The sequence below is a fragment of the Ipomoea triloba genome, chromosome 14 (genome assembly GCF_003576645.1).
Source record: "Ipomoea triloba cultivar NCNSP0323 chromosome 14, ASM357664v1".
Taxonomy (NCBI): Eukaryota; Viridiplantae; Streptophyta; class Magnoliopsida; order Solanales; family Convolvulaceae; genus Ipomoea; species Ipomoea triloba.
Window position 1 is genome coordinate 22103160 of NC_044929.1, and position 14787 is coordinate 22117946.

The 14787-nt window shown below is 38.8% G+C and overlaps 2 protein-coding genes and 1 pseudogene across 5 annotated transcripts; 2 read left to right on the top strand and 1 right to left on the bottom strand.

Moving 5' to 3' along the window:
- The first annotated feature begins 1 nt into the window (after position 1).
- Positions 2 to 1712, top strand: LOC116005053 (annotated as a pseudogene).
- A 1986-nt stretch (positions 1713 to 3698) lies between these two features.
- LOC116004183 lies at positions 3699 to 8578 on the top strand. 4 transcript variants are annotated; one of them, XM_031244130.1, is made up of 10 exons: positions 3699 to 3876; positions 4147 to 4245; positions 4612 to 5081; positions 5492 to 5690; positions 5933 to 6103; positions 6341 to 6441; positions 6595 to 6663; positions 6751 to 6791; positions 6868 to 6974; positions 8007 to 8578. In XM_031244130.1, the coding sequence occupies exons 1-9, from the start codon at positions 3706 to 3708 to the stop codon at positions 6924 to 6926; spliced, it is 1380 nt and encodes a 459-aa protein (XP_031099990.1). In that variant the 5' UTR covers positions 3699 to 3705; the 3' UTR covers positions 6927 to 6974; positions 8007 to 8578. The 4 variants fall into 4 exon arrangements, 3 of the variants coding, with proteins under 3 accessions (XP_031099990.1, XP_031099989.1, XP_031099991.1); XR_004094760.1 differs by lacking the exon at positions 8007 to 8578 and having other exon boundaries at positions 6346 to 6441; positions 6868 to 6949; XM_031244129.1 differs by having other exon boundaries at positions 6595 to 6791.
- A 415-nt stretch (positions 8579 to 8993) lies between these two features.
- Positions 8994 to 13103, bottom strand: LOC116005084 (MDIS1-interacting receptor like kinase 2-like). Its single transcript, XM_031245319.1, has 2 exons — positions 9625 to 13103; positions 8994 to 9542 (listed from the first exon to the last, which is right to left on the bottom strand). Exons 1-2 carry the CDS (start codon positions 12851 to 12853, stop codon positions 9178 to 9180), a joined length of 3594 nt encoding a protein of 1197 aa, XP_031101179.1. The 5' UTR covers positions 12854 to 13103; the 3' UTR covers positions 8994 to 9177.
- Between the last annotated feature and the right edge of the window lie 1684 nt (positions 13104 to 14787).

Below are 14787 nucleotides of genomic sequence, written 5' to 3' on the forward strand. Positions count from 1 at the left end.
ATCTCACTAGTTTCAGAAGAGAGAGAAAGCATCAACAATGTCGAAGCGAGGTAAGCTGTAGTCCGCTATATTCAAGTATTTTTCTTTGGTTTTGTGTTTTTGTGTGTGTTTTTTTTAATGTAAATATGCTTTATCTGTAATTTTAGGTCGCGGAGGTTCCGCCGGGAACAAATTCCGCATGTCGCTGGGTCTGCCGGTGGCTGCGACGGTGAACTGCGCCGACAACACCGGTGCTAAGAATCATTATCTCGGTGAAGGGAATCAAGGGAAGACTCAACAGGTTGCCTCTGCTTGCGTGGGGACATGGTGATGGCCACCGTGAAGAAGGGTAAGCCCGATCTCAGGAAGAAGGTCATGCCGGCCGTGATCGTCCGTCAACGCAAGCCTTGGCGCCGAAAGGACGGTGTTTTCATGTATTTTGAAGGTATTCTTCATCTATAATTGTCTTTGAGCGGCACATATACTGTACTTTATGTGTTTTGGTTCTGTGACCTAATTTTTGCATTTGATTATGATCTATATTAGTGAAATTGATTTTGAACACCATGATCCATGCTATCGGGCTCTGATCATAGTGTGCTTTTTCTTGCAGACAATGCTGGGGTGATTGTGAATCCCAAAGGAGAAATGAAAGGTAAAACTTTGTTTCAAATGTTTATTGATTGCAGGTTATAAGTAGCTATAATCTTGTCAAATGTTCATTGATTGTATCTTATAAGTACTACAGAGTATAATATTGTCAAATGTTCATTGTTTGTATCTTATAAGAAACTATAATATTGTCAAATGTTCATTGATTGTATCTTATAAGTAACTAGAATCTTGTCAAATGTTCATTGATTGTATCTTATAAGTAGCTACAATCATTTCAAATGCCATTGATTGTATCTTATAAGTTACTACAATCTAAACATGGCTTAACTAGTCAAAGTATAAAGTAAAAAGATGGTCTTCTTTGGTCAGTTTCTTTCTCATCAATAGTAATGGGCATTTGGTTGGGGGTATAATTGAAATGAAATTCACCCTTTGGTGATTGATAAGAATTTTGTAGACACTGGGCTTAGGAATCAAATTCCAAGCACAAGTGCACCACACTTTTTCATTCGTGGCTCTGGTTGGGGGTTTTAAGGGTCATAATTGAGATGAAATTCATTGTTGGTAATTGGCAAGAATTTTTTTAGACCCTGGGAATATGAATTAATCCTCAAGCACCCCACTTTTCATTCTTGGCTCTTTTCCTGTGAGGGGCTTTAAGGGTCATAATTGAAATGAAATTAATTGTTGGTAATTGGTAAGAAATTTTTATTGACACTGGGAATAAGTATCAAATCCTCAAGTACCCCACTTTTTCATTCCTTGTTCCTCACTTTCCATTCTATTTAGTAAAACCTAATCAAAGTGCTAAACATTTGATTTTTTATGCCTGCTAAGATTATTACTCAGTTTCAGCCAATTTTAGTTTTTGTTCTAATCATTTGTTCACTGTTTTTGCTTGCAGGGTCTGCAATTACTGGGCCTATTGGCAAGGAGTGTGCAGATCTTTGGCCTAGGATTGCCAGTGCTGCCAATGCTATTGTTTAGTGATATGTCTCATATTATGGATTAGTTGGATTTTTGTTTTGGCTGTTTTTTTTGGAGTTTTTGACATTGAGTTCTTGGCATAAGCATTCTGTATCACTGAGGATTTGAGTTATATTAATGACAGTTATTTTATACTTTTTTTTATTCATACCAAGAGTGTCTTTTTATTGCTGAATACAAGTTAGTTTCCTAAAATGCTGTATTGTGTGTTGGTCTTAATCTAGGTTTGTTTTAAAACTTGTAACACAACAAATTATATTACTCCGTAATAGTTATTACCACATAACATATACTTCATCGTTTAATTGATAAAAATGAGACTTAAGGTGATTTTTGATATTAAATTATCAAAAGGAAATGGCCGTTACCCCTCCTAAATTTCTCTTCCAATATTTTTCTTATCATTGGGTGCCTATGACGACTTTAACAACGAACAAACCATTTGACAATCATAGCACACTATCAACTTACGCAGCTTTGATCCATAGCCCAACAATAGAGTTTCCTTTACCGCCATAGTCTTGGCAAGGTGAGAATTGTGAAGACATTTCACTAAGAGTAAATTGCACTTTTGGTCCTATGACTATAGGGGTCCTGTTTAATTGCAGTACTTGACTTTAAAACTAACAAACTAGTCCTTTTAAGTATGCATTTTTTAACAGATTAGGTCCTTCCGCCAAATCACCGGCCAAATGTCGCCGGAAAGTTGTAATTCATTTTAATTTGTTTAAAAAGAGGGCATTTTGGTCTTTTCACCCGCCTATGCTCTTCTTCTTCGCTTAGTCGCCGAAAATATCGTCTCCGCCGTCTAGTTCATCGCAACCAGAGCTCGCTCACCAGAGCTTCCCACCAGCACCGCCGTTGCCGTCCCGTTCATCGCAATCAAGAGACACACAGATCTGAACCAAAACCAGTGAGCACCACAGTGATAGAAAATCTCAATCAACGATTCAAAGTTCTAGCAAATCACGGGACTGTCAGATCTGTTTCGTCGAACCAAAAACTCATTGGACTGTCAGATTTGAACCAAAAACTCACACTTCGTCGAACCACCGCCTCACGCCGGAGCTTCGCGACTGCTCAGTTGCCATCCTTGCCCTCGATGCTCTGCTAGCCGGAAGGAACAGAGGTCGCCGGAGGAGAAGACGAAAGTCCATTGGGCCACCCCGATGAAGCGTCCCGCCGCGTGACGCTCGACCTCGCGATTTAATGGAAGGAAGATTGGTATTCTGTTTGACTGGCTTTGCAGATCTGCTTCTGTTCGACTGGCTTCTGATTCTGCATCGTTCCACTCTTCGAATCATTATTTGGTTGTTTCTTATGCGATTTTCAGTTTAGTTGGTATTTTGTTTGACTTTCAATTTCTTATTCTGTTGGTATCATGTGATTTGTAAAAAAATTTGCTAACAATATGAATTTACTGTCCCATTTCTTATGCGATTTTCAGTCTTTGTTTAGTCAAGAAATCTAAGACATTGTAAACCTAATAATCACAGAGTTGCCGGCGAGCAAAAGTGCAAGGAAGAAGAAGACCTTATCAAATGACTATTTTGTCCTCACTTATAAATAATTAAAATTGGGTTATAATTTTCCGGCCAAATTTGACCAGTGATTTGGCCGGAAGGACCTAATCTGTTAAAAAATGCATACTTAAAGGACTAGTTTGTTAGTTTTTAAAGTCAAGTAATACAATTAACAGGATCCCTATAGTCATAGGACCAAAAGTGCAATTTACTCTTTCACTAATGAGTTTCACGAAAAAAATGTGGGAGAAATAAATTAAGGCTATATGAATGGATCATTATAAACAAGAGGAAATTAAGAAAAAAAAAAACCAAAAAATGGGGAACCATTATAAACAACAGGAAATTAAGAAAAAAACAAAAAATAGGGGTAAATTAGCCGCATAATTGCGGTTATCCTAAAACAAAAGGTCACAGTTTCTTGTCAAAATCAATAGTAATAAAAAAAAAAGGTAAAATTGTAAAAACAGGCTTCCCGTTTATGATTGGCGGGAAAAGTGTAAACTCGGCGGCATCTCCCCTTTCGGTTCTCTTCTTTCCCATTCCCAGTTTACTTCATCTCGATGACTGAAAGTTCTCTGTTTGAATTATTAATCCGAAAATGGCAGGTTGGAATTATCCGGAAATATCCCTAGAAGATTTGCTGAAAGCAATAAAAGGGTTCATAGATATGTTGATTCTAGCTTCTGGGTATCAATCATCTGGTCGTCTTGCCCACTGGGATTCGGGTAATATCAAGAGAGCTCTCCAGTGGGCTCTGTTTCTCGAGGATGTGGGTACCTTGATTTTTTTCTTTTCTAATAATTTATATGTGAACTTTTAATATCATTATTACTGTGTAAGTGATACAAGCCTACAAGAGTATTGTTTACTGCCTTTGGACTTTGGAGTTTCTTTTAATAGAGAGAGCAATTGAAAGTTTGCAGCTTTAGTCATAGGATGATGAATTTCGTTGTGATTTTCCTTATAAAAGCATAGTGTGTTTCAGTTCTGCAGCTGAGCATTTATGTATGTAAAAATTCTTGCACTTATGATTTCTTAGGTGATTGGTAGCTTGAACAGTCAAGATGAGTACAGAGATTCTCTGGAGGAGCTTGATGTAGCTTTATGTGAGATGATTTCTATGCCATATTTCCCCAAGGTTATGAGCTTAATTGCTAAGTCCTTCTTAGTTTCTGAATCTGTACTTAATTCTTACCCACAAAAGGTGAAATTCCCTGGCCCCAGAATCCTCACACTTTGGCCCGACAGGATAGTCGAGGGGTTAATCATGCTGCCTACATACAAGGAGCCTACCACATTGCGTGTAACACTGTAACTCCCACACTGCAGTTTTCAGACTGATCCTGTGTCCTTATCCATAATCTACCACCCAGGAATCAATTGCGCCGTCCATGCAGACATTTGCTCTTAATTCTACCCGTTGTAACAGCTTCCATTATTAGGCGTTTTCTACTTTTCTCAGGCATTTTTTTTTCTTTTTGTTTTTTTTTGTTATTCTTGACAGGGTATAGAACATCTATCATCTAAGACTCTTAGCAATGCGAGAAATTTAATGTTAGAACATCTGACTCATACCTTACCACTGAGGGATTTGCATCTAAGAGCTCTAGTGACAGCTACTGTTGAGATGGATTTTCACATGCTTCCAAAGGCAGATAGTGATTGCCTTGACAAACATTTTGAAGAATTGATGCATTGTGAATCAAAGAAACCTGCTTTCAATGGGAGCAGGCATTTAATGGAAGACTCGGTAAACACATCTATGATGACTTCTCCTAGTAGAAAAGCTAATGATGCGGCCTGCAGCTTTTCTGCAATCACTGCACGAGAACTTGGAAGGAGACATATGGCAGTGTCATCACTATCTGCAGCAGAGACGTGCCTGGAGATGTTATGTCGCAGTGTATGCCATTTGAATGTAAGTGAGCCTGGCAAGAACTTGCATGATGGTGTGGCTCACAAAGGAGCTTTAATGTAAGTGATATTTTCATATGAATATTACCCCACATATCTCTGTAAATAGGAAGGTTACCATTTTATTGTATATCCATTTAGTTTACTTTTTTTGAAATTATATCCATTTAGTTTACAAAAAAGAAAAAGAAAGGAAAAAAGAAGAAGGAATGCCTTTATCTTTTTCTGATGAGAAAACTAGATATAATCTGTGCATATCCTGCATGACATTATTGGAGTGGAAAGATACTTATGTTGAGGTGTGTGGTAGAATTACTGAAGTTGGACAGCTGGTTAGAGGTTCAACTTCAGTAAAGAAAACTGCCTGTGTTGATAAATCAGTTTGCTCTTTAATTCTCTTATTTATTTGTGTCCATCCCCACCTCCTCTTCCCTGGGGCCTTTCTGGTCTGACATAAAATTGTTTTCAAGGTCTGATGAAGTACCGATCGATCCTTTTACCTGGAACCTTTTGAAATCAAGAAACCTCTCTTATCTGCTTGACAAGAGAACTATTAGACTGGTATCAGGCGCCGATCTTATTCTTTCAGCTCCCGAGGACCAATGGGTTCGAGTGTTTGGACGGCTAAATATTTCAACTGAAGCTGAACATAATTTATGTGAAACAGTGGTAAGCCTTTCAGGCTTTTGTAATTCTTATGTTGGTTTTGGAAAAGTTCAACTGTGAGCAAGGTTCTCATATGTCTTAGGCCAGTTAAAAAATCATATATGTGCAAAACCTTTAACCCTTTAATATTTGGTAAGTAAGTTAGTACAACTATTATGCAATTTTCTAGTAGGAATTTAATGTATGTATAAGGCTTTTTTTTTTTGGGGTTATATATTCCTTAAGCTGTACTCAATTTTCAATAGGAGCTTTTGTTACTGGGATGTGTTGCAAGCAAATGGAAAGATTTGATTGAACATTTAATGTCGAGTTCATACAAACCTGTTACTATATCAAAACTATGCCAAGAGGTGCTCAACTTAGTGGTTGGAGGTTGTAAAAACCTTTGTTGCAAAGATAATATGACGAGTTCAAAGGTACTCTTCTTATACTCTATATGATTCGTAGCAACTGTATATATTAATCTTTTTCTTAATACTAAGTCTGGCATATCTATACTGCAATTTTATTATCTTCATGGGCATTTTAATTGTTGGATGACATTTCATATGTATGAAATCTTGAATATTCTTGGGAGCTTTGTATTGCAATTATCTTCGTTGGAGCAATACTGCTATGACTTTTATTTTCTTTCCTCTCTTATGTTAAACTAGGATAGAAGGGTTGTAAGGTTTCTGGAAGGCTTGCTAAGCAGTCAGCTATACACGTTGTGGAAACTGTCACCTATTCTAGCAGCATTTGCAATTCCTTCCTGGTATACTTGTAAACGTTTTTATTTTTTTTAAAGCTATTCAAAAAAGTGTGAGACTGTGTGAGTTTACACTTCTATAATTTTTATTATGAACTTTTGCTTTTCCAATGTGTTACTGGCATCCACTAAACAACTTTTGGTGCACTGACAATGCAGGTCACCGTTGTTTAGGTCCTATTTAAGGGAGCTGGAGTGTCAATTGAGAGGAGACACATCATTGGCAAGGTTTTTTACATTTATATTTCTTAGTCATGAGACTCTATGCTTTTTCACTCGAAGGTGGCTGTTCTTACTGCATTCGTTTGTTTGTAGCTCTTGTGATTGTGCCAAGGATGGAAAGGAGCATAGAGAATGTTAGTTTTCTCCTCCCTCTCTTTCTCTCTATCTATATATATAGCGCAGTTCTCAGTAAGAGTTGTCTCTTTCCAGGCGACATAGTTGACAGACTCTGGTGCCTCTATATATACCATATTCACAGTTCGGCTTAATGTCCGGTTGTTCTACTTGTCCCCAATTTCTCAGTTCCAGAGCCATTGGTAAGTGTATAACTCACTTCTTAAGCACAACCACTTTTTTTTTTTTTTTTTTTTTTTCATATTGACAGTGCTATCAGATGTTATGCCACTTCTTTTTTAGGACAGCTTTTGTTCTGATGGGGTCTATGCGTTGGGAGATTTAGGGAGTTCATTATATGTGGAATAAAATCCTCACATCATACACACTGATTATATATCAAATACGAAATAGTGTCTATTCTGGGTGTGGGTGGTTTGGATAGGAATCTGGAGAGGATAATTGTAGCTAGGGCCATTAGTTATCTTAAAGTTTGCTTCTATTTGGTTGTTCAGCTCATTCTTCACATCAAAGATTGGATTTTTCCACTTGTTTTTGCTCTCCATGTGCGGAGGTTGTTTCCCGTTCTTATCATACTATATTCTTATTCGATCAACAAATGCAAAGGGAAAATCAAATAGCGTAAGAATCATAAAAGTGACAAAAAGAATCAAGGGGAAAAGCACAGAACCTTGATATGCTTTGAATCAGTATAACTTGTTAGATGAAGCTAAGAACTTATCTGCTGTTTCCTTTTCTTTTTCTTTTTTACTTTCTCCAGCTTTTCTGCAATTAGGGGTGTAATGGTGTATGATTAAAAAAAAAAAAGCTCGGTTTAACAGTTTTCGTCTAAAAGCATGACATCTGTGAAGCACTAAGGATTGCATAATACTGGCTGGCATCAATATGTATCTGCACTTTCTGCCTATTCATCATTTTAAAGAACAAATCATAAAAAAAAGCAAAAAAAATTATAGAAGCCTGTTATTGCTGTCTAGGCACATATATGTGGTCCTCTGTTAGTAGTGGTTGGCACTTGGGGACCATGAGAGCCTACCAGAAAGGAATTAAAGTTGAGTTGACTAGTCCACAGTGATCACAGCTAATTCTCCCACACCCCATGTGTGAAAATGACATCCAACATAACCTGGTGCCTAGAATTGGAATATTTGCCCTTGAGCTACAAGAACCATGGCTCATCTTATAGAAAAATGCATACATTTACTTCACTGCAGGTGAAGGCCCTCTCGGTGACACTAAACGCGGCATGAAAATCTCGAATGTGTTAGGCATGAAGTGGCGGGGGAGAAGAAGTGGCGGTGGCGCCTCTGCAGTCACGCTTCTCAGCCTGCAGAAAAGGGCGTCTCCGAGAAACTGGTGTGTTGCAAGGCATTTGGAATGGCGGGTCAGATTGTGGTGCAGAAAACTCAGAGAAGCTGTTTTGGGGTGCCAAAGAAACAGTATGCAGCAGTTCAGCTATGATCCTCAGAGCTATTCTCAGAATTTTGATGATGGGCACTTCAAGGAACATCTCTCACCTTTAGCTCCACTCTGATTTTTATTTTTTGAAATTTTTATTTTTGCCTTTTTGCTGCAATTCTTCATAAGCTGATTGGAGTGCCAGCTTATGTTGATCCTGCTTTAGCTTGAGAGTTAAGCTTTATGTATCTTCATCCCATCAAGGCCTGTATAATACTTATTTTGCATTTTGATTTGTATAGTGTGGTGTCACTTCATAAAACATAGACTTTACTTTAATGGTAGGTCAATTAATAAAGAAACATGAAATAATATTTTATTATATCCATTCTCTATTCCATTCTTTTTAAAATTTTAATGCTACTCTTTTTTTTTTTTTGGTGACAAGGAAACTGGTAGCCACTTCTGTCGTGATCAGACTTAACTGAGAGGGTGTTGACAAATATTGAACTCATGACCTTTAGGTACTAGAATTATGCTTTATTTTACTTTGTAAACCAACAGCGGTTAATATTATTATTTTTAAAACATGGGTATAGAGAACAAAATTACATAAATTAATGGTCTTTATGAATATATGAGCCATGGTTATTGTTCTGAGGAGACAATGAAAGAATTTCACTGCAAAATGATGCCTTTTTGTCACTCTCACAATGAGGAAGAGTACTCACTCTCACAGTACTTGTTTCTATGCTGTGTAATTTCTCAGTTCTGCAAATATACATACATTCTTGTTACGAAAGTAAAGAGAAGATTTCTGGATATGATGTCGTATAGAAAAAAGAATACAAAGTCCTATAAATACATGTTAGAATACTTCGAATAGGAGACAAGTTTTCATATGCCTACCTACCTAAATCTCTAATACGGCCTAATCTATGGAGATTCCCCAGACTGCCTAGTATGGATAAGACTTGTCATGATTTTCTATTTGTCAATGCTGGTTAGTCTGGCCACTGTCATAGTCCCCAGTGGCTCAGGAAGGCAGGCCTGTGATTTAGCCGACAGTTCTTGCGCGACGAAGCGCATGGAAGGGCGTGTCTCGGGCATGGCCCGCGTGCACGCCAACGCCAAGGTGATCACAGCCACCACTTCCTCTGCAGGGTGGGCAGTGGGGGGTGGGAGTCTGGGGTCAAATATGTCCTTCAGAAGGGTATCAGCAGAAAGCTCTGAGGCCTCAGATAGTGAAGTTAACAGGTCTCCTGGATGCCTCCCCATCATGACTTCCAACGCCACGACCCCGAAGCTATAGACATCACATTTCTCTGTAACGCGCATTGTGTATGCCAGCTCTGCACGTCGAGGAAAAAAATGAAGTTATTGTAAAAGCGGGTTGGAAAAAAAAAGTGAGGACTGATCTGAGTTCGGGAGTACCTGGAGCCATGTAGCCGTAGGATCCTGCAACTGTGGTCCAGTTGGATGAGTCTGAGCTCAGGAGTTTGGCTGTGCCAAAGTCCGAGAGCCGTGGCTCGAATTCTGACTCGAGCAGGATGTTGTTTACTGACACATCGCGGTGCACAATAGGAGGGGAACAGTCGTGGTGCAGGTAAGAAAGGGCGTGGGCTATTCCTTGCACGATTTTCACTCTCGTGCCCCATCCCAGTTGTAGTGCCGTGGCATCATCATTCAGGGCTTTTGCCAGGCTGCCCTTCTCTACATACTCATAAACTAGGTACATTGAGTCATTCTTGGAACAGAAACCAAAGAGTTTGACGATGTTTCTGTGTCTGACCTCTGTAAGTGTTCTAATTTCGTTCTCAAAGCTGGCCCGGTTTGCCAGTGGAATGTCGTTGCTGTCTGTCGTGTTGAGCTTCTTGACAGCAACGATCTGGCCTGTCGATAGGCCCGCTTTGTACACTGTCCCGAATCCCCCTCTCCCAATGCAGAACTTCTCACTGAAGCCTTCTGTGGCTTTCACAATATCCCCAAATGTGAACTTTCCTTCCCTTTCCCATATCAGGGATTCAGACGCCTCGTACTTCTTGCTAATCCTCATCTCTTCGTCGAGTTTCTTCTTTCTCCTTCGAAGAACGAGAAATCCAGCAGCCACTGCTAAAAGTATAAGGCTAAGTATTGGAACAAGGACAGCAATTAACACTTTTCTCTTTTTGTTTCCTGAGTCTGATCTTTCGGCCTGGTTACACGAGGTTAAGCCTTGTGCATTTCCACAGAGACCGGGGTTCCCCACGAAGGCTTCAGGTTTGGCTCCTTGGAATTTTCCCCCGGTGGGAATTGGACCGGACAATGTGTTGTAAGAGAAATCCATAGCCTGCAAACTGACCATATCAGACAATGCTGAAGGGATTCTTCCTGAGAGGTGGTTGTGGGATAGGTTCAGATTCTCGAGTGTGATGAGTTTTCCCAAGCTTGATGGAATCGTGCCAGAAAGCTCGTTATCACTAAGGTCCAAAACGATACTCAATCCCGGGATGTTTCCAAGCTGAGGAGGAATAACACCTGATAAGGTGTTTCTCCTCAGGCTCAAGCTCAGCAATTTCTCACATTTTCCAAGCTCTTCTGGTACTGTTCCATTTAGACTATTTGCTGACAGATCAAGATTCTGGAGGTTAGTTAAGTCGCCAATGCTTCGAGGAATCTCACCGGTCAAATGATTCTTGCTGAGATTGAGAGTTAACAACCTGCTTAGATTCCCCAATTCTGAAGGAATCTCACCTGTCAGTTCATTTTCATCCAAGGTTAGGACATGAAGCTGAGACAGGTCCCCTAATCCAGGTGGGATAGGACCAGAAATCTTATTCCCAGAAATTCCCAGATTTGTGAGGCTCTTGCATTGTCCCCAATCAGATGAGAGCTCACCACTGAACTGATTACCATTCAGGGACACAAAATCAAGATTTGGATGGACCCCAAAAGCCTCTGAAATTTTCCCAGAAAAGCTGTTCCCTTCAAGCCTAATTCTAGACAGGTCTGAGCAGTTCTTCAAGCAGCTTGGCAATTCCCCAGTGAAATGATTCCAATTCACTGTCAATTCCTGAAGAGCAAAACCACTGCACAGTTCAGGTGGGAGTTCTCCAGAAAACCTGTTGTTTGAGAAGCTAACATTGGACAATTTGGGACTGTTTCTCCCCAAGTCCCTTGGGACATTGCCTGTGAAGGCATTAGTGAACACAGAAAGAGTCTCCAAACTACTGAGACCCGAAAGGGTGTCGGGCAGCTCTCCACTCAACCGATTACTGCTCACATCTAGGGAAATGAGAGATTTCAGGTTCCCAATCTCGGGTGGCAGCGCCCCGGTGAGATCGTTGGTGAAAAGGCTGAGGAGAGTAAGGGCTGTGAGGTTTCCAATCGTCGGGGGGATTGGACCGGAGAGTTGGTTCTGGGATAGGTCTAATTGAGCTAAATTATTCAAGTTTCCTATCTGTGGTGGAATGGTGCCTGAGAATTGATTGTTGTACAAGAAAAGGATGTTAAGATTTTTGAGCAATCCAATCTCAGATGGAATGCTCCCATTGAAGGAATTATTCTGAAGCTGAAAAGATACTAGCTTGGTCCAATTGGAGAAAAAACTGGGAGAAATGGCACCAGAAAGCAAATTATCTGATATCCCCAACTCAGCCAATTCTGTCAAAAATGACAGGGATAAAGGCAATTCTCCAGACAATGAATTTCCTGCCAGAGCCAAGAAACTGAGATTTCTGCAAAGACCAATCTCGGAAGGAATACTCGAATTCAAGCTATTCACACTAATATCCAAGTACTCAAGATCTTTGAGCTGGCCTATAGAAGATGGGATTTCTCCTTGAAATGAATTGTTTAACAAATTCAAATGTTTAAGCTTGGACAGCCTGCTGATGTTTGGTGACAATTGCCCTGAAAATTTATTGGTAGACAAATCAAGATACTCAAGCTTTCCCAAACCAGTAAACAATGCCTCCGGGATTGATCCATTCAAATGGTTTAGCCCCAAATCAAGAAAACTCAGGCTCTGACAACCTAGTATGAAACCTGGGAACCCTGACCTGAGTTCATTGAGGTTGAAACTGAGATGTCTCAAAACTGGAAAGCTCTGAACTTTAGACCAATCAGGAGCCTCTAGGTAATTTGATCCCAGGTCCAAGAACCATACTTTCTGCAAATTCCCAATCTGGAAAGGAACATTTCCATTAAGATTATTGTTGTTAAGGGAGAAATACTGAAGCTCCCTCAAATTCCCAATCTGTGAGGGTATAATTCCATCAAACAGATTATTACTCAGGTCCAAGAAAACCAAGGTGGACAAATCACCAATGGAAACAGGGATTGATCCATTGAAGGAGTTTCCACTGATGTTGAAACCAGTGAGGCTGGGAAAAGAAGTGAAATTGAGGTGTTCAAGAGTACCAGAGAGGTCTGCATTGGGGAGATTGATCTCAGAAACAGTTCTGCCTCCATTGCAGACAATTCCTGTCCAATTACAGAGGCTTCTTAGGTTGGAAATTGACCAGGAATTGAGTGGAGAAGGAGAAGAAGAAGAAAGGGTTGTTTTCCATTTGAGAAGAGCTTCAGCTTCTGTTCTTGCTGATGCTGTTGTTTCCACTGCAAAGAAACATGGCAGCACAAGAAAGATGAGTGCTGCGGCATAAATTCTGCCAAATCTGTTCATTCTTGGGTTTGTTTCAAGACCCAGATTACAACATGTTATGACACCAAGAAAGATGCTTTTTTTTTTAATTGATGATCAAGAGTAAAACATGCTATGAAACCCAGAAAGATGAAGGAAGATATATCAAGGGACTAAAGGATAAGATGAGTACAGAGAAATTATGGAAAGATCAGACTGAGTAATGGGAACATGGTCCATGACTTTTTTTTGTTTGGGTTATGACCGAAAATCGCAATCTTTATTCGAGAGTTTATATTGAGTAAATACCGTCTTGTAATTCTAGCTAGCAAAGAATCACAACTAGATAAATCAACTAATATTTTACTTATGAGTTATGACCAATTGACTGAAATTAAGAAGGCTAATAAATAGATGTTGTTGTAAGTCGAATTTGTAATCTTGTCGTGGATTACTGTTTACAAATTATGAAATGATTTTTTTAAAAAGAAAAAACTCAATGTAATATTGACTAGGCTATTTCAGTACCAACTTTTGCTTAAACTAATAAAGACAATGCTGTAATACTTTCATCATGAGTTGAGATTTGAGAACCAATTGAAGTTTGTTTGGTAGCTTCTGCACTTGTTCTGAGTTGGATATTCCACAATTGCCACTTGCACATGAATCTTTTCTTAAATAATATAACCCACTCACAATCCTAATAATAGGTGTTCATTTTAACCTTTTTGCCCCTTCCAATAATATCAACTTTTTTCTGATCTTTTTTTTTTTTTTTGAGAAACTTTTTTCTGATCTTTAATACATCAATGGTATAATAGCCCATTCCATTAATTTCTTTAATGCGTTTTCGATGGGATATTAAGTGGTGTAAGTTTAATTAGACTTGTTAAGTAAAGTTTGGTCAAATTAATTATGGTTGTTTGATTTGAATGAGCAAAGTGGCAGTTAAAATTTCTAACACTTCCTTGTTTTTTTATTCGGTGGTTTCAACCTCCTTTTGCTATGAGTTTAGATAACTCGTGTGTACATGTTTCAAAGTTCAGACGGACTAATTGAGTTGCATGCTAATAAGTCAATAAATTTGAATATCACTATATGCATTGAGAGAATTTGTTAGCCACGTTAAATATCAATGTTCTCACTAGGATTTGAATATGTGATCTCAACTTTTATTTGAGAGAGTTGCAGTTATGTTGCTTGTAGACAAGATCATTGACATTGATTTTCTTTATGAACTAATTTGGAGAGCAAGAACATTGAAGGTCAATTAAGGTGGACCATGCAGCTTAAAAGGCTAGAGGACAAAAACCAAGATTAATTGATCAAGAAAAGAGTAGACTTTAATTTGGAGATTATTCAATTCATATATATGCACGCTGTTGATTGGTGTTTGAGTCAAGAACGACGGCTCCTAGAGGTTACCAATAAAGAATAATAACCTTAGCACATATATTTATGACTATTATTGTGCCAATTAAAATGCGAGTTGTATATGTAGTATGTAGTGTTCTTTAATTCTTTCAACGCGCAAACTTCACATAGTCTTGGTAAGTGTTCACACCATTGACAGGACCACTGCACACATTTCCTCTTTAAATTACTTTATTTCATTGCGTTAGGTTACGTTGTTGTTTGCACGTGAATCTTTGACAAATTTTAGGTTACGTTTCTCACGCCCAAGTCTACTTTTCATTTAATCATTATTTTTTAATATATATATATATATATATATATGATGATATTATGAAAACAATGTGCCTATTTCATTGAGAAAGTTTTGACCAAATTAAGGGAGTACAGTGGTTAACAACTGTTATAATATAGACTAGTAGGGTCCATAATGCAAGGTAAATCCTGGTTCATGGTATAATTTGACGATGGTGAAGGGAGAAGCTAGATTGATCCAAGTCTTGTTGAACTAGAAAGACCCTTGTCTAGCATTTAGAGGGGTGTGTTGGGCTATGAAGACATTT

What these genes read in the sequence shown, in the direction of transcription:
- LOC116004183 (XM_031244129.1), top strand. Translation starts at nt 3,706, where the DNA reads ATGGCAGGTTGGAATTATCCGGAAATATCCCTAGAAGATTTGCTGAAA. An exon ending in CTATGCCATATTTCCCCAAG is followed by an intron (nt 4,246 to 4,611) that starts GTTATGAGCTTA and finishes TATTCTTGACAG; the next exon opens with GGTATAGAACATCTATCATC. An exon ending in GCTCACAAAGGAGCTTTAAT is followed by an intron (nt 5,082 to 5,491) that starts GTAAGTGATATT and finishes ATTGTTTTCAAG; the next exon opens with GTCTGATGAAGTACCGATCG.
- LOC116005084 (XM_031245319.1), bottom strand. Translation starts at nt 12,853, where the DNA reads ATGAACAGATTTGGCAGAATTTATGCCGCAGCACTCATCTTTCTTGTG. An exon ending in CTACGGCTACATGGCTCCAG is followed by an intron (nt 9,543 to 9,624) that starts GTACTCCCGAAC and finishes CTCGACGTGCAG; the next exon opens with AGCTGGCATACACAATGCGC.